The sequence below is a fragment of the Meleagris gallopavo genome, chromosome 20, assembly GCF_905368555.1.
Source record: "Meleagris gallopavo chromosome 20, MGAL_WU_HG_1.1, whole genome shotgun sequence".
Taxonomy (NCBI): domain Eukaryota; kingdom Metazoa; phylum Chordata; class Aves; order Galliformes; family Phasianidae; genus Meleagris; species Meleagris gallopavo.
Window position 1 is genome coordinate 8,157,952 of NC_139423.1, and position 22,423 is coordinate 8,180,374.

Genomic DNA, 22,423 nt, shown 5'->3' on the forward strand with positions numbered 1-22,423 from the left:
TAATTACTCTGTCTGTCCTCCTCCAAACTAACAAACAGAAAAGCCAGGATAAGAGAAAAAGCATACACCTGTACTCAAACAGGTAGGAGTCCATGGGGCAGATTAAACACAGGCTCATCCTTTACATGGTCACAGTCAAATATCCCAACAATCTGACTAATGAATGAAACCTGGGAGAGCTTTAACAAGCCAGGTGACAGAGCTCCTCTCTCTGGCCACCTTGTAGGCCATCAGAGCACACGTTTTCAAACACAGGCCATTGCAGCAGTGTCTGAGACTGAGGACAAACACTGTATCATGTCACATAGTACTGAAAAATCAAGGATTTAATGTTTCCGTATCTCTTAAGAAATTAACCTGTGAGTACAATGAGCACAATTAAATGAGACCAACCTGCCTAGCTGCAAGGACAAACTTCAAAGCTACCTCATTTCTTCAGTGCTTTGCTGTTAAGGGTTTAGAACAGACAGACCACTTAACATCCCCTCTACTAGGTTTCATGAAAATGCTATTAGATACTTTACCCCCAGCATTCCCCTGCCTCTCCAACTTAGTCTAATTTCTCTGTACAATCAGTTCAGAAAAAAGGACAGTGGATTAACACCAGAAGTTAAATTTTAAAAAAGGTTCACTTACTTCTCATCTCCAGGTACAAAGTTCTTGAATGGTTTACAGACAGAGAACTAGTCAAAAGTTATGGTTTAAATAACATGAGGGAAAGTGGGTTTCATAAACACTGTGAAACAGCTAACATTTGTTGCATTAATTTAAATAGGTCTCAAGATGAGAAAAAAAATACACAGAAGCAGTGTTTTACTTATATTTAATCAGAGACTTACAAAGCAGTATATATATATATATACATACATACGTATGCGCAGTTATCTATTCCTGAAATACACAGTTCATAGAAGGTTCCCAAGGGATGTCAATGATGTTTGCTCCACATTTTCTTTGAATCTTCTTTGTAAACTGAATGCTATAAAAATTAAGCTACAATTATTGGTACTTGCATGCACTAAAGCAATGCACATACTTACCAGTCCTTCTGTAATCAAATTCAACATCAATATTTTGCCCCTGATCAAAGATGACTGATCCCATTCCCTTCATACCACTTACACAAGAGCTGCATCAAGTTACAAGAACATTCCTGACATACTAGTATCTGTAGCTGTACTACTACAGAGAGGTACATATTTCAATTAATGTGCTTTACCTGAGGAAGGTAAACAGGAGTCTGAGTTTGCTGCACAGTAACTCAAGTCTCCGAATGGGCAATCTGAAGTCATTAAGCAGAAGTCTGAATCAGAGTGTGAACTGGCTCCCTGTTCCCCACTTACTCCTTCAGAATTGCATTAGACTGGACAGCTGCTGTAACTGCATCAGAAGGTGAGCTGCATCTTAAGACTGCCCACTTGAATATGAAAGCTCAGATTCCTCCTGTTTTGTCCCATCTCAAAAGAAAATAAATTTAATTCTACCAAAAAATACTTCAGTTGCCATGAAGTTTCACAGAAAGATAACATTCTACTGCAGTTCACACTAGGATCTACCCCAAGGAAATACAGTTTGTTGATGAAACAGTAAAGAACCTCATTCATTGCCAAGCTGAGGTACAAGTAGTGCAGGTCAGCATTCATCCATTGGCAGAACTGAGATTTCAAATAGTAATCCAGCAGCCAAAAGCAATCCGTTACTTATTCTTACTTACAGTAATTATTACAGTGCTCAATAAATGAGGATCAACTACACAAGTCAGAAGGAAGAGGCACAGTCTGTTAAGGTAACAGCTTCACAGCAAGGAATTCCCATTAAACATGCCATGAAGTTGTAGGAGATAAAGGCAAAGATAAGCTATAAAATTTATTACGCAACTTTTGTTCTTCCTCTAGGCAGAAACACCCAAGCAAATGTATTAAAATTTACACATTGCTACTTTTGCAAAGCAATTCAGTGCAAACGCCTGAAAACCAACACAGAGAAGATGCTGGGAGATGGGCTCTGTGTCCAACTATTGTAAGCACTGGGAATCCCCTTGAAACCTCACCTTTCTTTGAGATCTGCAACATTACATACAAGTTCAAAACCCCCAAACAAGCAACACTGCTGAAGTGTCACTTCACTCATAACGAGTGAAAAGGGTTACGTGAGCCAGTAAAACATTTCTGTCTGCTACTACACTGCTACATCCTCATGTAATGATCCACCAACGGCTTCCAAAAGCCCCTCAAATTCACTGTGTGTGATAATTCACTTACCAAGTGTAAGTTAAGGCACAGTTTCACAGCTTATCCAGCAGTGAATCTATCCTATGTGCCACAGCACAGCAAACTTTCATCTCCCACACTGATACGTGGAGATGAAGCATATGAGGCTTAGCTAGAAGTGGGCTGTAAGCCAGAGAACAAAATTCTCCTGGTAGCTACAGTAATTAACAACTAAAGAAAGGTTACAGTACAGCTACAAATTCTTACAAACTGAACTGCTTATGCCCCAGCACAAGATCAAGTATCCTGTAATTGGCTCACTGATAAAACTGCCTTCTGTAATAGGCACATTAATGGAGAACTGGCTGACTTTAAATCACCAAAGGCAGCCTGTTAGAGTTCTATATTAAACTTCCCTTAGAAGTGCTTGCACATATTACCTAATCCACAAGCGTAGTTAAAATCATTAGAGACCTTCAAAAGATTATCTAGATATTCACTCACTACTGAGCACAGCAGTAGGTAACAAAGATACAGTGACATTTCAGCGATCAAAATTCCCTTTGTATTTAAGTGGTATCATTTGAACATATTATTTCAAATAGGAACATCAGGTACTTACAGATTAAACTAACCTGTACTGGCAGTGCTGTAGGATATTTCTTCTCTACCAGTAAGTAGCAAATGCTGAAATTCTGCTGCTAGTTGACAAAAACACAAATTGTATTAAACCAAGGAGTTTAACCCGTAATTTAGTTTTTCAATTAAAAAAAGCTGCCAAACTTCAATTACTATAATTTGTCACTTAGGAAAAGCATATGAAGTGAAGGCAACTATAAAATTACTTTCAATTTGCCTTTACATTTCTGTTATTTTGATACACAAGCCAGAAGTTTAACAAGGTAACCCCATTGCCTAACACAAATAGAAAGGAAATCACAATACTTACATTGCCAGGGTCCTTCATTAAATACTCTCATAAAGTGTTTTCTTATTCTAGACTTTACAAATGAAAGAGCAAAATGTATTTTCTTCGACTAGAAGCTAAAGAAGTCAGTGCTTGCACGTACCACACACTTCTACAACACAATGGGGGGACAAAGAGAAAGAAAGAAGCTTTGCATGACATCTTTATTTCAAAGCATTATATACTTCCCTAAGTTGGGACACTGGAACAGTTTCCATGGTTGTATGGCATAGTTTTTGGGTAGTTCTAAGTTGCCACCAGCCAAAACCATTTATAGATACTGATTACTTAAGGCAGCAGAAGCTGAAATTCAACCTACCCTCTTTAAAAAGAACCTGGGAATGTGGTTAAGATGTAGGGAAGATTTAAGATAATTTGAGGCACGAGAAACCTGGATCTGGTGTAAGGCAGTCACCTAACATACACTGTAATGCCAACATGTGGATCATTTGCTTGTGCTTAACATGTTACTTGCACTCAATCTCTATGTTTTCTCAGAATGTTTCAACTTCCCTGAGAAACATGAGCAGTAAGGTATGCTCAGGACTTATCTGCAGAGAAGTTTAGTTCATCGTTATGGAAGTGGCAGTGCTGCTGACTGGTACTACTGCAGGTGAGCCTAAAGCAATAGAACAAGTCAGCATAAACTTGTTCAGAAGGGACAAGGTGTGTTATTACTCACAACAGAGGTCCGATGTATAAATGTAAGTCCTCACCGACAGCCAGCACAGACTCATCAGGACGCTGAGAACAAAGGACTGAAGGACACCACCCAGGAGCACACAGCTCAGGACGGGATGTGGCTGGCTGCAGAGGCGGCACGCCGAGGTGCCTGGCTCCCTCACACCTCCCAAGAACTTCCACAGAGCAAAAGAGCATTCACTATACAACAGAATCTCTGAATTCTGTACTAGAATTGTATTTTCTTCCAGTAGAGCCTGAGTAAAAATCTGCATTCTCTGATAATCAAAAGATTGCATAAAGCTGCTGTTCAAAGGAGAATACAAGAAAATTATCAGAAAGTTTTTTCAGAACTTCCCAAACAAATCAGCTCTATACATTACACTTCAGCCACTCAATGAACACTTCATCCCTTTCAGGGCTGCCTCTGAGACTTCTCACTCCCAAACTCCTGTTTACCTCACTTAGTTCTGATTGAAAATCACAGCAGTCACTATCACTGCATTTCTGAAGCAAATGCCAGCACCTCACTGGCAATGCTGTCTTGACTGCAGGTACATATGTACTTTTAAAAGGTAAGTTTGGAGATAGCCTGCCCTCGGAGTACTAAGGGTCATAGCAGTTACCAGGCATGGCACAGAACAGTTCTGAAGCCAAACAACTCCTGCTGTGCTATGTACTTTTCTACATCTCTCCTTCACTCCTCAGCACCAGTGGTTTAAAATTCTCTCAGTTTAGCAGAATTTCAGTCATTCCTAACATTTAAGAAGAGTCACGTAGCTCTCCACAATCTTAAAAACCAAGCTCTCCAAAACCTGCTTCCACTACTGCCTATGGAAGTCAATTCACTAAAATATGAGTCATTAGAAATGAAATTCCACAGTGCATTATACACAGTGCTTTATGACACTGCTGCAATACTGACAGGCACGCACTGGACTGCCAGTAAAAACACTACCAACCTTCCACATCAATAAATTCCATTTACAGTATAAGTTTCTTTTGGTACTACCCTCCTTAGATCCACGAGGCAGGAAGGAGGTCACCAACAGAGATCCACCAAAAGAACAAGATGTGAACCCTTTGCAATCAATGGGAACTTTTCAGATTGTCTTAAAGAGACAACAGGGCAGCTACTCTGATAGCTGAGCAGACACTTGCACCTTTTCAGCATAGAGCCATCATGCCATCCTTTGGACTAGAAAGACAGCAGTACTCTGCACACATACCTTTTAGGACGAGGCACAAAGCAAACGGAAAATGCACATCATTAGTTGCTGTAAATTTAAGCACAAACATTAGTCTGTGGTAAAAGGTCAGAGTAACACGGATATAGCCTGCTAAAACCACCAATACCCAAACAGGGAACAGAAAAGGTCCTGTCCAATCCATAGAGACTTACAGAAAAGGACAGTGATATAAAGGGTAGAAGCAAAGAATGTTTGAACAACAGGAAAAACCTGGAGCAAAAAGCCTTAATTCATAAGGTATTGTCACAGAATAGCAGTACATGGAATTAACCTGGAGTCAAATGCATCTTTCTTGAAATTTTCCAAAAGCTTCAAGAAAAAAAAAATCCATAGCACTGTGATGCTATGAAGTGTCACGCGGTGTGTGAAATCGTGCAAAAAATACAAGGAAATGGCTCATCTGCTCTGAAGTATCAGTACACACAGCTTGATCAACAACAAGGGAGACAGGAACTGCATCCCTGACACATACTTTCCATGAACATGTAAACCTACTTAGCTCCAATAAAAACAGAAGTTTGCTTTGAGAATGTTCAGCTCTCACCAGAATATCAATGTACTGAAGTAGCCCAAGCGTGGATTTAAGTAAGGCATTTAATTACAGACAATGAAGAACTTGAGTGAAGTTCAGCTACGTTTGTGATACAAGCTAAATACAAGTAGCTGCATAAAAACTGCCCCATGCTGCATCATTCTCAAATGAAAACTGATGACAAAATTCAACACAATGCATCCAAAATTTGTTTTTTTTTTCATCTGGAGTCTTTCAGAAATTCAGCTACTTAAAGAAGTACAAGTCATGCTCAATATTTAGTTAAATGGCTTCTTTAGATAGTCTGGGGAAATGAGAACTAAGCCAAATGCTCCTAGAGACTGAATAAGTGAAATAATGACCAGTTGAGGCAGTGTATCTTAAATCACTGTTCTTAAGTGTAGCACCACAGTAAGGAAATCAGTAATTACTCTGAAACAGTGAGCAGAGGACATGTCAACTTTCCAGTCAGAGGCTACTTGGGCCCCCCATGAGAAATCCACTCCTTATCCTCCAATGCATCTTACTGAAAATCTCCAAGTGCATCATTACTGATCACGCTCTTGAAGAAATGAAAAACACATTGTGCTCCACAAAAAATTAAGAACTTCCTTGGACAAAACCTGCTCTTCTGAAGCTCTCTTTAAGCCACCTCAAGCATTCAAAATCAGCGTACTCCAAGTGAGCAGCACCAGTAAAGGTCGTTTTTCTTCACAAAGGGTGGAAGTTTTTGCCAGCTATTCTGCAAAAGTAGTAAATTCAGATAGCCATAACCTTCAGCAAATTTTGGATACACAACAAGCCCACATGGTTTCAAGAAAGTAAGATGATTTTTTTCCAGTACACTGATGCAACAAATAACTGTGAAGTTCGGTGTATTTAAGTGATCAATGAAAAGGTTTTCATGAAAGTGACAAACTGAAAGAATTCAGCTTTCTTTACTCATTCTTCTATCGACTGGAATCTCTAGTTCTTCACAGGGCACCACATTAACACTTGTTGTGGTGCAGCTTACAAATACAGCAGTTAATGTCCTCCTCCATAGCAACTGTAATTTAGGCTGCAAGTCTGTGTGACAAGGAATGTCACTTCTTAGTTAAAGCCTAAGTATTTCAAGCACTTTGTTAAATACACCCTCCCAGAAGGAAAATTAGTAATTAATCTGTAGTTTTTGAACCAGCAGCATGTATAAAAAGTCACATTATCAAAAGCAGAACAAATACAGCACAAATAAAACACAGGGGAGGGGGGCAGGGGTACAGTGTGGCTGAAGGACTCCCTGACCAGTCACAAAGGAAATGTTCCTTAAGTGAAACAGTACCCAAACCTTTCAAAACATGTTCCCTCCCCCTGAGACTCTTAAAAAAAACAGTGATAATAAAAAGATAAATATTAATATAGAGCCCATCTACCAAAAGAGAATTAAAAACCTAAATTAAAATAAAAGTAGGGGCCTTCACCAAACTTGCTGCAAGTTTGGGGACATAAATATCCAACAGCCATAAAGCTGTGAAAGCCCCCAGAACGAATAAAATAAATCCCACTTGCCTCAGACTGAACAGGGCAACACTGAGACTCTGCCTCAGCCTGTCCTATGGCAGGGCTATAGGAAGAAGAAAAATTGGAGTTTTAGAAAAAACATGACCCAATTAAGTGAAAGACATGCATTCAAAGTTAACAAAATTCCAGTGATCAAGCAAACCAAAGGAAATGACTGCTATATCACCTATTTTGGTAGGCCCACACAAACTGTTTGTAGCTATTTGTCACTTGGACAGTTTGTTTTGTTTTGTAACTTGATCAGTGGAACAAAAGCCAATTGTTTTGGGGCAGTTCTCCCCTAACTGACAGTACTTAGTGCTCCAGTTCACCAAAAGAAGAGGGAAAGATTCCATCAGCCACTGAATGTGTTCACACTCACCTTAATTTTTCATGTAGAAGCTAGACCAGTACAATTATTAAGACATTCACTATTATTTTTAAATAGTATTAATTTTTAAATTGCAGCCCAGACCAGTTATCAGTCTCAGTTTAACTGAAGAGCCATAATGCCCTTCTTACTGTTTAGAAAACTGAGTATTGAATTTTTCATCTCATATTCTGAATGGTTTGATTCTGTAAAGTAACTCCAGGTTACAGATTCAATTTTAGCCAAGCTTTAAGAAAGCAAGTGACATAGCTGTATTTAGGTATCATTCAATAAGTCCATATGGAAAACAATAGCAGAAACCATAGAAGGCAGATGCAGCTGAATGTCTTTCTAGAAGCTTGCTTTTGTTCTCTTATGCATGCACAGAGCAAGGAACAATAATCCACTGAAATTATTACATATACATCCCAGCCTCAAATGTATTATCAGCACCTAAAAATCTCATCTCTAGCAGGAAAAAAAAAAACAAAACAAACTCCAAACATTTTACAAAATAAAGACTTTCTGGTCCATACATACAAGAAAAATTTTCAAGGATTTATTTAAAGCAGACTTTGGCAAAGTAGAAAGATATCCTAAGGACAGAAGAAAACTATCCCAGCAAGCCTTCTGATGAGCTACTCTGAACTCCTCTGAGATTTCCTCGTGTCAGTATCAGACATCCAGCTCTAAAATTCAGCAAATATAACAAGATAAGCCTCTCTCTCATAATGGCATTGAGAGACCATGCATAAACAGTTCAGAACTTCAAGATATTCATATCTTGCTTTAACATCTTTTACATCTTTTCCCCACTCAGAGCTTTTTTTTCTTTTTCAATTCAACACTGGCATTGTGTTCAAATTTAAATGAAGATTTTGACCCAAAGCCAACTGCAGCATCTCGTTTTACTATGAGAGCTGCGACAAGTTCAGACAACAATGAAAAAACAAAGCTTCTGCCTATAATTCTATCATTACGGTTCCATAACACAAAATATGTAGTCCTGAGCACTGCTGCAATCTCCTTCCAGGGAAAGATGAACTAAAGCAAAAAAAACTGCATGCTTGCACTGTATCAGCAATTTTGCATGCACAGCTAGGTTGTAACTCTGTACTGTAAAAAGTTTTAAGCAATTTTATAAGCAATTATTCAAAGTTGTTTTACCCTTTTTGGGAAGGGCACCATAAATCCAACTCTCTGAACGTTAAGAAGCAGTATCCAAAGAAATGAAGGCAGGGACCAACAGACAACATACGCACAGAAGTACCTGCCTGTTTTCAAAGAGTACACGAGAGACACAACAGTAACTACAGACAGCTACATTGCAGCTCTTACAGCACAGAAAGGACAGGAGCAAAGGGAGTATCCAAGGGAAAGATCACAAAGAAAAAAAAAACAACTTTCAACTGCTTGTTGCATATTGTTAGAGTACAACATGAGTAATAGGTGGCAGAGCTTAGCTGAGGGTTTTAACAACATTACTACTAAGGAAAGCTCCATTTTAAGATGTCCACACTCTAAGCCTAGGTACTATTAGCTACAGAACGATGCTATTATTGGAAAAATCACACATTTATTAATTGATGGGGGGAACCCCTGGTGAAGAAAGCTTGCAGAATAGGGTACGTTCACAGTACATGCAGTACTCTTCTCAACTACATTCCCAGGAAAAGTAGGAATCTGAAAATCACACCAATGGGTTACAGAAAGACACCAAAGGAAGAAGGCATTTGCTTTACTAGGGGCAGGAAGGCTAAGCATTCTTACAACAGCAACACGACCTTCACTTCAGAAAAAAGCAAGAATTTCAACAGCAACACGACCTTCAGAAAAAAGCAAGAATTTGCAAAGTTCTAAAAGCAGAAGTTAAAATCAACATAAGAATTCTATGTGTAACATTACAAAAGGGATAAATAACAGACAATAAAGATCTCTCTAGTGCTTTGCTCCAGTTATCCTTATGAGATAAACAGAAGAAAACCAAGTAGTAAACTAAAGTAAATCAGAATATAAAAGTACTGTCTAAGCGTAAGTTCTGTTAGACTTATGTATAAAGCAAGATGAAAAGCTAACAGAAGATCAGACATCAAGGCCCACTCAGCACATCTGCAAGCCAAATGCTGCACATCTGACAGGTGAGCGGCAGGCAGCAGTGATCAGAGAGAACTGCTTCTCAACAGAGGCTTGGAGTTATGGGCTGAAAACAACGCTTCAGAAAAAGCATGACAATTCCTCATGGTTACACAAAGGCCATTAGTTGACATCAGAGTGTGCTGGATGTGTCAGTGCCCTTCTGGTGTATTCTGAGACCCAAAAAATGTGATGCTAAGAGACAACGTAGTATTTTAACCACACTGCACTTCTGAATGACTACAGGAAGCACTCATTAAAGCCAGGTGGAGTACTTAAGTTTAGATAAAAATCCCTCAAGTCTTTCAAGTAAAAAAGCCACAATGCTCAGTATTGAGTGGGAAAAAAAATATCCATCAACAATAAAAACACAGTGGAACTTACACTGACACAAAAATGCTGACATTCCTTCTAGCACACCCTAACAGAGACAACCCCACAAATTAAACTGCACAGATAAGGCTTGAGGCTGGAACATGTATTTAAAGTTGACCTGCAAATGAAAAATTCACTACTCTCTTTCTACTTGTTGCGAAGAGACCAGGAACATTCCTCTCACTTCTCTTCCCTCCAAAACATCTCCCTCTGCCTTCTCCTTCTCATCAGAAACACAAAACGCTAACACAGCCATGTCAGACATGCAGAGAACTACAATCTCGGTGGTCTTCCATAATTTTACTCGTGAACAGATAAATAATCCTTATGGATAAGACTTCTCTTTTATAACTGTAAATAGGAGCACTGATGAGGAGGCCTCTTCCATTAACTGCCTCAAGAAACTTGTGTTGTATCAGATCAGAGCACAGAATGGACAGTTCATCCCAAGGAATGATGAAATTTGAAGTTCTGAGTACTGTGGAAGTGAAAATACAGCACACAACATTATTCTAGGCCCCTCTGTCTCCTTCACACACCCTGAGATGAAGTTCTTTTTTCTCTTTTGCAGGTCAACTTCAATACAGAAACTGGAAGTCACTCACCCATGTGACATGCACCTAAGCTTCTAGAAATCTCCTTCTAAAAGGCTCTTAAAATGGGGATCCTTTTGCACATTAAAGAGAATCAGATGAAGAAAGACCTAAAGGACACGTCTGGCACTAGGATGCACCTTGCAGCAACTGCTTTTACATCCTGCAAGCAAATGCCAGGACTAGAAATCATTTAAAATTTACTGAGGACAAGAAAGCACAACTAAAGAAATATATGCCATTGGGAGAAATTACAACCAAGATCTAAGATGTGCCTCCTGCACTCTCATTTTTCAAGAGTCAGTTAATAAGTGTACAGGTCTTGCCTACTCAGACGTGCACCTAAACAACTTAAAGTTTTGTAACAACAAATTCAGCTTTTATCAAAACAGCACCAGTGTGTTCAGTACACCAACAGCTACCATGGCATGCATCTGTACAAACCTTTCAGGCAGTTGTCCGCAGCTGGTCATGAATAAAAAGGCATATAAATTTTTATCTTCTTTTATTACAATGAAGTTTATAACAGTACAGAAAAGTCACACGACCTTAGTGGGTCAGTTTACTTAAACCCTGAAACAGGAGGAATTCTAAATACATTAAATATCGTTACATGTTCAGACTTAAATGTACAAGTAGTTGGGAACAGTTACAGCCCTCACCAAACTATGTTGGGGACACGAAGTCCAACAGCACCTGAAGTGCTGTGAAGGCATCATTTCACAAATAGCAACATAATGTTACAGAACTTGCCTTTAAGGTGGTATGTTCATGTAATTCCAGCGCCTTCACAATTTAACGAACCATATTTACTATACTTCACTTCTAAAAACCTAGATGAAACATGAAAAAGAAGCCATACAGTATAAATTGCAACATCAGGAAAAGCTCCTGTTAATATTCCAAATAAATTTTCCCATGTAAAATAAGAATGTCCAATAGTTCCTAGTTGCCTTGCATGTGGGGAAGATACTTTTTTTTTTTTTTTTTTTTTTTTTTTTTTTTTTTTTTTAAGTCACAATGAAGCCTTAATTGACGGAAGCTTGGCTATATTAACAGCACAAGATGAGAAAAGGTTTAATCTCCAAACCTATTAGAGCGTGTGTAGTAGCATCAGTAGCGGCCACCTTGCGACATGACAGGAGGTCTCATTCCCATTGGAGGTCGAGGAGGTCCACTTTGGTACGGGGGCACCATCGGAGGTCCCTGACCATAAGGAGGCATTGCTCCAGGAAGGTAGCCTGGCATGCCCTGGTGATGAGCACCATACTGACCTATAAACAAAACATTTGAGATGCAAAGAATTCATTTTTTTTTTTTTCTTAATGGGCACAGCTGCATTTGTGAAAAGCTGTTTTTCATAGCACCTGACATTTCAGATTTAAAAAAGAAAAAAAGACAGCAAATACATCTTTTAAAGAGAAGAAAATGCAGAGTTGTATAATTACCATGTGGTGGCATTGGAGGTCTCATTCCTTGTTGCTGCGGAGGAATTCCAGGCTGTGGTGGCATCATACCTCCAATTGGTCCAACAGGTGGATTACCCAGGGAAGCTTGTCCCGGACGAGGAAGATTACGCTGATACTTGGGCAGCTGAGCCCTTCGCTCTTCCTAAAATGAGGACAGACAAGCATAACACACTCTAAGACTAAAACTCTACAAAAGCAAAGTGAATAAATGTAATAAAGTAGATTAAAGGCACTGAATTATCATTATTTTAGAAATTTAAGATTGCTATTAGTGAACATTCCACGGTAACATCTGGATTTTTTCTCCCTTCCTTCAAAGTTACTGTACTAACACTGGTCACTCTAGTACATAACACAAGCTCTCTGAAGACTGTCTTTTCCTCACAACATGAGACAGAAGCAAATCTAGAGATATATGAACTAAACTGAAGGTTTGCTATGGTTTTACCCATAGTCTCGATTTCTGATTGTTGTAACAGCATCAAGATAACTTCAAACCGTTAAGCCTTTTGTTTGACACTCACTAGCTCTACTTAACTAAATTCAAGCTTAAGCCACGTGCAGAAATGAATTCCAAGTTACATTTTGGGTTAAGCAAAAACTTAAAGACTTCTGATTGCAGGATCAATGCAATACACCAGTCACTACTTTTCAACCAAGGATGTTTCATCAAAGCATAATTCTTCTAATTCTGCATGTTTTGTCGTCTCACCTTTACTAAAACCGTTACACAGAGCACAGAATATATTCTAATTAAGTCAGCCATATCAGCATAAATAGCATTTTCAGCAAGATAATGAAAATATGTTAACTTACCAGTGATATATCCTCATCTGGATGGATCAACTTACTGGTTGCACTGGTTGTGGTAAGGGTAGCAGGCTTACTTGTTATAGATGTAGCTGGTTTAGCTGCAGTACTGTTTGTGGTGCTAGTGGTTGAGGTTGTAGATTGTGTGTAAGCAGGGAATGTAGGTTTGGGGGGCTCTGTTGTTGTTGCTGCTGTAGAATTCAAAGGTTTGAAATCAGTACCAACCGGACCTTGAACAGCTGCTGCAGCCTGTGAAGCACAGAGATAGATCAATACTTATTTCCTAAAAGCATAAGAAAACTTAAATTACATCTGTTAGACCTTTGAAACCTTCCAGTGAAATACATATTTAAAATAAGCTTGACAAAAGTAAAGTTCAGCCTTATCACATACTAAAGCAACTGAAAACAAGACAAAATAAAACCCAGTATATACATACATACAAACATACACACACAGGAAAGTCTAGAATTCGCAGGTCAAAAGCCACAACTAGGAAAAAGAAACAACAACAAAAAATCCTATCAAAGTTTTCACCTCAAGTACGAGGCTGGTAAAATGCCTAAATCCTTCCTAAATTACAGTTTTATTAGCAGCTATAAGCATAAAATCACAATTTTCTCAATAAACTAGCATACTTTATCAACCATTAGTTTAGAGTACAGCTCAAAGTGTTAGCATTCATTAAAATTAGGTATTTACAAACATTGTTATTGAACATTAAGAAAACTACTGTGTCAGGTCTTTTGTTGTAAGCATTCTCTCTGAAAGTATTGCAGTGTTCTTTAAAGAACTATGACTCTCTATAGATCTTCAATATCATTTCTAAGTACAGAATCAACTCAAGGCACATGAGGTCCACTAAGATGACAGTATCTACGCTTTCCTACATTGCTCTTAATTGAAAGTTTTAGAAGAAAAGTTGGCTTTATGAGGCTGAAGATGCAACAATCTTCAAAACAAGCCTTAGTTATGAGAGAATGCTTTTTGTTTCTGGTCACTGTATGCTTACAATTCTTTGCTGAACTTTCTAATAAAAATAACTCCATTTTTTGCACATAACGCATCTCACAAAACCCCCTACATTCTGACATACTGTATTAAACACCGAACTAAAAAGCCTTCACCATGCATCAAGCTAACCACTGCCACTAAAATGCATTTAACTGCTTTCATGCTTTTTTAACCCTTTAGAACCAGGACATAGCATTTCATACTTGCACGCTGTCTAAAAAAAAATTGGGCACTTCAACATGCTTATTTCTACTAAGATGCAACTCACAGTTAAGGACTCTGCAATTTTACCAGCTAAACATAATCAGGAATATAACAAATTATCTGAAGATGTTTAGTCAATTTTAGATTTTACAGAACGGTCCAAAGGGTTAAGTTGCAAAGCAATTTGTTTTTAACTGTGACTTCCTGCGTACTTGTGCTGTGCTAGGAAACAGAGCGTTAGAAGACGCTGACAGACTTTCTGAATTGGAGGAAGCTGTACTTGAGCTTGTGACAGGTGTCCCCATCTGTAGCATAAAAGAAAGGAAACAGTGAAAAGTCTCCAAACAAATGGGTGGAAAGTATCCAGATGAAAGGGTTTCTTATGCTAAGGGCTGTGTTTTTGTAAATGAGTACCTTCCCTGTAGAAGTCCAAAATGCAAATAGGACACCGTGAAGGTTAAATACTTAAGGACTTACACACAGCAAGAGAAATCAAAATACAGAGGTCACAAGCCATTCTATCAATTCCCACTTCCCTTCCCAAAACATTTAAACAGCATTCCTGCCTTAGTTAAATCATTCAGACAATGTTTAATCCAGTCTGAACAGAATGATAAAATTAATTAGGCCTTCTGCTGGCAAATAACCCCTTATTAAGAGAACAAAAGAGACTAAGTCTTGTCAAGATTTACACTTAAGCAGTTTTAGGTTAAGGTCTAAGCAATCAGATTCCTACAGCTGACTGATGCCCTCCTTCACCCACCCAAAGAGCCCATATAAAGAAAAACTAAAAGAACTGTTTTGCCTACTACTTTCTTCCCCACTGCTTACAGAACTTCTGTCTGGTTTCATGGCTGTTGTAAAACAAACAAAACAATCTTTTAAAATTCATTCAAACACTACAGTGAATTAAACTTAATAATCAACACAAGCAAGAAGTGTAACCAGGCATTTCTTGTCTCCTAATAACAGAGGAAGCTGACACAGGGTAACTTGAAAACTATACCCATAGATTCCAGGCAGAGATACCTTACCTGCCCTGCACTTGGGAAGAGTGGTTTAGTAACTGGAGGCTGAGGGGTAGGTGCTGATGCAGCAGGAGCTGGAGGTCTGTTAAGAATGCCCGGTGCTGTAGCAGGCTGTGCTTGTGTCATAGGAGGCATCCCAGGACGAGGACCAACAGGTGGTGGCATACCTACAAACCACAAAGAACCCGTAACGTCTCAGGCTCAAGAACAGAAGCATTCCATTAAAAGATTCTGTTCCCAGTATTCCTTATGACAAAGCCTTCCCTATAGGAGATAAACTTTTAAGCCAATAGGTATAGCCAGCAGTCACCATACACAGCAACTAGCTCAGAGGTCACAAGCACATGTCAAGACTGTTAATTCTCCATGTCCCTCTCTAGAACATTCAAATGAAGTTTTACTACCTTAATTTACTGTTGATCACCAACAAAGGTAGGCAGTTACCTTAAACACTTCAGAGCAATACTGAATCAAGTTGTATGTTTCCATTACAGCTTCAATGATAAGACAAGCTTACACTCTCAACTAAATCAATGCAATCAACACAGCCTCTGTTTCCAGAACACTGTCTCTATGCTGTCATGACTGTAGTTAAGATTGTTACAAAATCTAAAAAAGGGAGCTGCTATGAACGGTATCAGTACTTTGAAACACACTGCTGCGGACCTTCAGCACAGCAGACAGTGACACAGGAATTAACATTCCTCATTCCTTTGACTAAAAGGCCCTCAAAGCTAGCATGCAAGTTAGCTGAAAATAAGTTAAAATCTTTGTGCAGCCTATCATTGCAAAAATGTACTTTGTATGCGGAGGGTTCTAGGAGAGGTCCAGAGACAGAACTTAACAGCTCACAAAGGTTCCATCACACACTGTGCAGCAGAACCAGCATGACTGTCCCACTGGCTCGTCTTCTCCAGTGAGAAAATTGGGCAAACCAGTGACTCAAGTCATCACTACGGGAACATAAGGCTGCTCAACAACTTGAGAAGCTCAAGAAATAGCTCTGTTCTAGCTCCATAAGCAATCAGAAGTCAAGACATCTTTATCTGAGTGTCATCAAGACTGTTTCTCACTCTCCACAATAGTTTTGTTTTTCTATTATATGCGTTATATACATATTTGCATTATAAAAGAGACATTAGAATAGGTAGTGGAGATGGACTAGGCAATAAAAAAGCAGATGAACAATAATAGGAAAAATAAATTTGCATTCAATTTTTTTTACCTGCACAGCAGTATCAAACACAATTACCTATGTGTAGTCAAAAGCCATAAATAACCTCTTCACCTCTGCACAAGAGTGGCTTCTGCAGCAGCTGAACTGCAAAAAGCTGGCAATGTACATCTGTACACTCTTGACATAAATCCTAAATTCAGCAAAAGTAAACATCATTTAGCTCTCACCACAATATCTGTCTGACAACCCTGACTTACCTGGTGGCATACCAGGCATAAGAGGTGGTATTCCTGGCCCAGGAGGCATCATTCCACCCATTGGCATCATCCTATTGAGTAAAGTGATCATTAGAACAAACACACACAGTAAACCACTAAAACATTGGCACATTACCTGTATTAGATAAATAACACAGCAAATAATTTCAGGAAGCAATCAATAACCAGCTGACTGCAGCTACGTGTTTTTCAACAAGGAAATAAAAACATATAAACTTCAAATACTTCTCATTTGAATTTTCATTCCCCAAGCATTCATTTCCTCTGTTATCAGATTCCAGAACTAGAGTTCCTCATGATACACACTTCAGAATACTTCCAGACACTTGAAACTGGATTACAGGAAGCAGAAGAAAAGAATATCTATTATCTTATTTTGGAAACTAAACAGTTTTGTACCAGCCAATGTGTGCCAAATCATCACTATGAAGCAATTTCTATTTTACATAGCAAAAATCAAGAAACATTTACTGTTCCCATTTCAAAATCAAACTGAATCATGAGGAGGTGAGTATTCATTCTCTATAGCAGCTTGTAACCCAGCCGTACTATCTTCTCAACCTGCCTACTAAGGGAACAACCAGTGCAGAAACACAGCTGGAACACACTACTACCACTCCTTTTCTGGATAAAAGTCTGGACAAGGCAGTCAGCCTTCTGTCTGTTTGGACAACTGTCAAACCAAGAAGCTGCTGCTGCTGCCACCAGAAGTGTAACTGCCTGAAAAACTGCAGATAGCGAGTTGTTGGCAAATTGATTTGCTTCTTTTACTAGAAGACACATTACATTCATCTGAAATTAACAAAGACTTTAAGGAGAACTAAACACCAGCAAGCCTGGTAAAATTCTGTTCAGTTTCCAGCCAGAAAAGCTGCAATCATGAACATCCACAAAGATGTCTGATTAAGACCTTATTTTTACATTCGAAGACTGCTATAAGAATACCAGTGTTTCAGAAGAGAACAGCCTATCACCTCGGTGAACGTTAAACAAAAACAGATCTCCTGCATTAAGTCCTACAGGTAAAGGACTAAGCACATGGAGCTATTTGTACTCTGATGCAAGGAAAGATATAAATCCCAAAGTATCTATTCAATTAATGTTCTGCAGGATGTGTTTCCTGCAACAAGCATTTAGATAAAGAATAAAAGCATCATTATACAACAAAACATAGCTAGACATTTTCCCCAAATGCTTCAGCAAAATTCAGATGTTTTCAAGTAAGACAACTTTCAATCTTATCAAATATACAACATAAAATGGCATAATGAATGTACCTATAATTACATTAATGAGATGCTTACATGTTTCCACCACAAAATGACTGCATGTATTTTCTTTGTTGATGTAATCTGTGAAAATTTATGACAAAATCAAAAATCTAACTGATTTTTCCAAACACATTATGATAGGGTACGGTGTAAATCCCAAACAAACATCAATACCAACAACTTACTCTTGCCCAAAATACAAGAATTTTATTCTCATATTTAAAGAAATTTAAACTATCCAGTATTTTTTCTGGATAGGTTGGATGACTGACAGCCAGATGGTACAAAATGTGCCATACACAAACCAGAGCTTCACATAAGGCTTTAAACCAACACAACACATTTTAAAACCGTTATGAAATTACAAGATAAGATAAAACAAGAAAGGCAATATACTTTACACATAGATTCACAGTTGGGCTGTATTTTTAATGTTGGTTTATAGCCATCCAGATTTTTGGTGCATCTTAACATTAAGGTTACAGAGTTCACAGGTTCCTGCACGTTATTTCTAATTAGCTTTACTCTTTCTGTGACAGTTTAAAACACAAAGCATGGAAACATCAGTGTAAATCTTTCTAGCTACTCACCCAGGTGGCATTCCAGGCATAACCGGAGGCATTCCAGGCATCATAGGTGGGACACCTGCCATTAATGGTGGTATACCTTAAAAAAAGGAAAATAAATGTTAAACACCAACGTGTATTCATCACCAAATCTATTTAATACAGGAAACTGTAAGATTTCTGAAATAACGTCACTTACAAATAGCAAGATATAAAAAATTATCTACAAATCTGACTTTGATCCGTGGTTCCCAACTCTGCAAGACACCCAATGAAACCCTTCTCAGCAGAATCTCTAAAGAGCCTCAACATCGCAGAAAACATCAGAAAGGTCAGTTTTCACTGTCACTAATTGAAACGCTTTTTGCAAGTTTAGTTGTATTCTGCACATAAACTCTTCATCCTATGTTAGCATAAATCCAGGGCACCCCTTCAGCCTTCTATTTCTAAAATCTTGTGATAAAGTATCACAAAGTAGATCTATGTTCAAACTGCTAATCTGTCTTACTATCACACTGACAGTTCAATCTAGATGCAAATATTAGCTATTTTCATCTGCTTTATTGAAGAAGACGTACACACCCCTGCACCAGGGGCAGGAAGAACCTGAAGGAACTGCTAACATGCACCTCACTAAACTATTTTCAGACCACAAACCCACTGCATTGGAGAATACCAATCAGCAGATTGTAATTCCAAGTAGAGATCTGTATTCCTACTCAGCCTTTCAGTAACTAGTTCAAAAATAGCACCCTTACCTGGAGGCATCCCTGGTGCACCTGGCACAGGAGGCAAACCTGGTTGTGCCATTGGGGGAATGTACCCCTGCTGTGGCTGAACTTGTTGGGGCTGAAATGAAGTGGAAGCTGCGGATTCATCATCTTCGTATTCATCAGAATCATCTTGTTGCTTCTTCTTCTGGCTCTCTGCTGAATTGTACAATGCACATGGTCAGAGGAAAGTAAACAATATTCTATGAAATTAATTTTTATCTGGAGTATTCTAGTTGGAATGACAATAATTTCAAGTCTAATCATGTGAATTTTTGAACGTGCTGATTAGAGAAACTGTGTGAGTCTACTATTACACATACAAAAAATAAAGGGAAGTGACTCACACTATAGCAACTCTCAGTGTAAAAGGGGTCTACCTTCATGTAAGCCTCTGGCTGGAGAGAATAAGCCAGAACAACTCAAAGGCATAATTACAGAACAAAGAAGACTAAGTATTCCTATACTGTCGGACTAACGTAATTCCTGGTCTATACAAAACAAACAAACAAAAACCCTAAAATTAATCATCCCCATAAGCTGAATGCTTTCTTTCTAAACAGGAAAAAAAAAAAAAAAAAAAGTATCATCACTTGTCTTTCTATGCGATTGGCCATGTCAAGGGTTGCAGTTAGGGAAATGTATTAATCCAGTTCTTATTCTCCTAAGGAGTGAGACCTGTATCACACACGGCCAAAATACAACAAATCAATTTCCATATCCAAAAACAGATGAGGGAAACTCCCCTACTCCTCAAAAAAGCACTCATCCCAAACCATCAATAACAGTTTTCTTCCCAAAGCCTACAAATAACCTACTGAGAGGCAGGCAAAACACATAACAATAAAAATATCGACCTGTGATTTCAAGACAAAGCAATATTGTATGCTGAAGATGCACTATTCAACGCAGATAGTGCACTCAAAGAACACAGATCAAAACAATTTAAGCAAAGCGCCATGGAGATGAGATAACCAGCTATTTCACACTTTACCCTGAGTTTTTTGTTCAAGTAACCTCCTCCGTTCCTCCATATCTTTTTCTGGAATGCCCTCCATGCCATAGATTTCCAGTTCAATGTCTGTTCTCCCAGGAATAGCATTTGGAACAGCATCTATTGTTTCTTTATGTACCTAAAAAGGAAAAAAACCTCCTGATCAAAACTCAGATTTAAGTTCTTCTTCACTAGCTTAATTTCAAAAGACAAATGAAACATCCTTATTGGGAAGAATATCTCTAGTCAGCCATTTTCTGGATACTCCTCTAGTAGCTGTAACTCCTATTAACTTCTAAAACTAGTTTATGAACTCTGATCACCAAGACAATGCAATTCATCCACTCCTACATTCAAAAACTGACTGCAAATACCTCTGCTGCATACCCACCATACAAACTGCTGACACATCAGGAGACCTGCTCTTGAAGCTTAACACTACTGACTTTCTCTCATCATTTTCCAGGATTGTGGAAACTCCAAGTGAACACACTTTTTTAAGATAATTATTCCAATTTTAGACACTGTCAAAAAAGTTTTCTGCAAGATAAAACTTCTTACCTGCATGCAATGTATAGCTAAACCAGGTCCTGTATACAATTTCTTATGACATATATGGCATTTAAAGTGCTTTGCTTTTTGATGCTGTATGAGGATTTTTTCATCGTCAAAATCCCTGTTACAATACCTGTTGAAGATTGTTAAGGAAATATTTGACACTAAAAGTGAGCTATTTTTTTTTTTTTTCCCTAAAGAAATTGAAAGCACAGAAAGCAACCCTGAGCTTTCAGAGCACCAGTATTTCGTCCATGTCCAAAACCAAACCTCTCTCCTCACATCACTCAGTAACATCAATCAGAGAATAGCACGATGTGCCCATGCAACCATTCTGACATGCTTTTTTAAGTCACAGTTTTTTCTAAGTTTTTTCCTCCTTTACATATTTTTACATTAAAATGTTGCTAGAGCAGCAAAGGACAAAGATAAGAGATCCACAAATGGGAAGCAACACCAAATACTCTGAAATACCCAATTAGTAACACATTGGCAGCTAACGTTTATGGAAGAAAAAAATAGTTTTAGTTGAGAACTCTCTTTTCAGTCACCCGATTGACCAAAATCATCACAAGATTCACTGCAATCATAGCACAACTTTGTGTTTCTAAACTGAAACATTTGAAGAACTTTTTGAGCTGTTGCGTAATGAGAGGCAAATGGCCGTTTCTTTTGTGCAGCTCAGCACGAAGGCTTCAGCAGGCACTGCAGCCATCCTGCTAAGCATGAGAGCTACACTGGGTACAGCCTGATCCTCGTTAACAGCATATCCTTCACTTTCAACAAAACCTGGTAAATAAACTCCAAGCGGATTATAAATTCCTTTATTAAGGATTAATAAAAAAAAAAAAAAAAGGAGAGAAGTATGCTTGTAATCACTCTTTAACAAAAAGCAGATTATAGAAGGGCTAACTCGTGAAAATCCCATCGATATTTTTACATGCTAAGACGTTTTGACGCAGCAAATAAAAGTTTTATATTCTAAAACGAGTTTTCCAACAGCTCTCTCTCCTGCAATCACTCGTGCCTCGCTGATTAACGGCCAGCACGGCGCTGCTCACGGAGATGCGATGCCCTCGTGGGGAACAACGGCCGCTCCGAGTCCAGCGCAGGGCGAGCGGGCAGCGGGGGGGGGGGGGGAAGGATTAGAGACGAAGGACACGGGGAAGGCCGGGCCAGGATGAGGGCACAGACAGGGAGAGAGCACGAAGCCAACGGGAAAAAAAGAAGAAAAGAAGAAAAAAAAACCCACAAAATTAACAATAAAAAGACCAGAACTCACGGGGCAGCGCGGAGCTCCACAGACACCGGAGAAGAACCCTGCGCCCCTCCCCCACCCCGCCCCACACAGCGCAAGGATACCAGCACCAAGGCTTCAGCTGCTTCTTCTTCTTACGGCCCATGACGACGGAACACGCGACCTACGCAGAAAAAAAAAAAATTAATAATAATAATAAAAAAAAAAGACCGGCCGACCTTCTTCCCTGCCGAGCTGCAGCGTCCGTAACCGCCGCCGCGCAAACCGAGGCAGGCACAAAATGGCCGCCACGCACCTCCTGGCACGGCCGCCCCCGAGCTCCCAGCGCGCACCGCGCGGCGGCGGGAAGGGGGGCTGCCCATGTGACCGGCTCCGTCCC

The 22,423-nt window shown here is 39.0% G+C and overlaps 1 protein-coding gene across 20 annotated transcripts; it reads right to left on the minus strand.

Annotated features, from left to right (window-relative positions):
• Positions 1-806: 806 nt before the first annotated feature.
• ZNF207 (zinc finger protein 207) lies at positions 807-22,414 on the minus strand. Of its 20 annotated transcripts, none has more exons than XR_014887381.1 (16): positions 22,340-22,414; positions 22,149-22,207; positions 20,793-20,919; positions 20,232-20,370; positions 19,226-19,396; positions 18,492-18,567; positions 17,935-17,982; positions 16,610-16,680; positions 15,182-15,342; positions 14,360-14,452; positions 12,936-13,178; positions 12,099-12,261; positions 11,741-11,924; positions 11,404-11,483; positions 7,189-7,243; positions 807-2,908 (listed from the first exon to the last, which is right to left on the minus strand). XR_014887381.1 is itself a non-coding variant. In XM_085239877.1 (14 exons), exons 2-13 carry the CDS (start codon positions 22,187-22,189, stop codon positions 11,764-11,766), a joined length of 1,494 nt encoding a protein of 497 aa, XP_085096003.1. In that variant the 5' UTR covers positions 22,190-22,207; positions 22,340-22,414; the 3' UTR covers positions 11,139-11,483; positions 11,741-11,763. The 20 variants fall into 20 exon arrangements, 2 of the variants coding, with proteins under 2 accessions (XP_085096003.1, XP_085096001.1); XR_014887376.1 differs by having other exon boundaries at positions 807-5,135; XR_014887380.1 differs by having other exon boundaries at positions 807-979; positions 2,846-2,908; positions 11,404-11,924.
• Positions 22,415-22,423: the final 9 nt, after the last annotated feature.

Bases quoted from the DNA above. Each gene is read 5' to 3' on its own strand.
- ZNF207 (XM_085239877.1), bottom strand. From the start codon at position 22,189: ATGGGCCGTAAGAAGAAGAAGCAGCTGAAGCCTTGGTGCTG. The intron at 20,371-20,792 runs GTAAGAAGTTTT...TTTCCTTTTTAG, and splicing joins TAGCTATACATTGCATGCAG to GTACATAAAGAAACAATAGA. The intron at 15,343-16,609 runs GTAAGTCAGGGT...TGTGGTTTGTAG, and splicing joins TATGCCTGGTATGCCACCAG to GTATGCCACCACCTGTTGGT.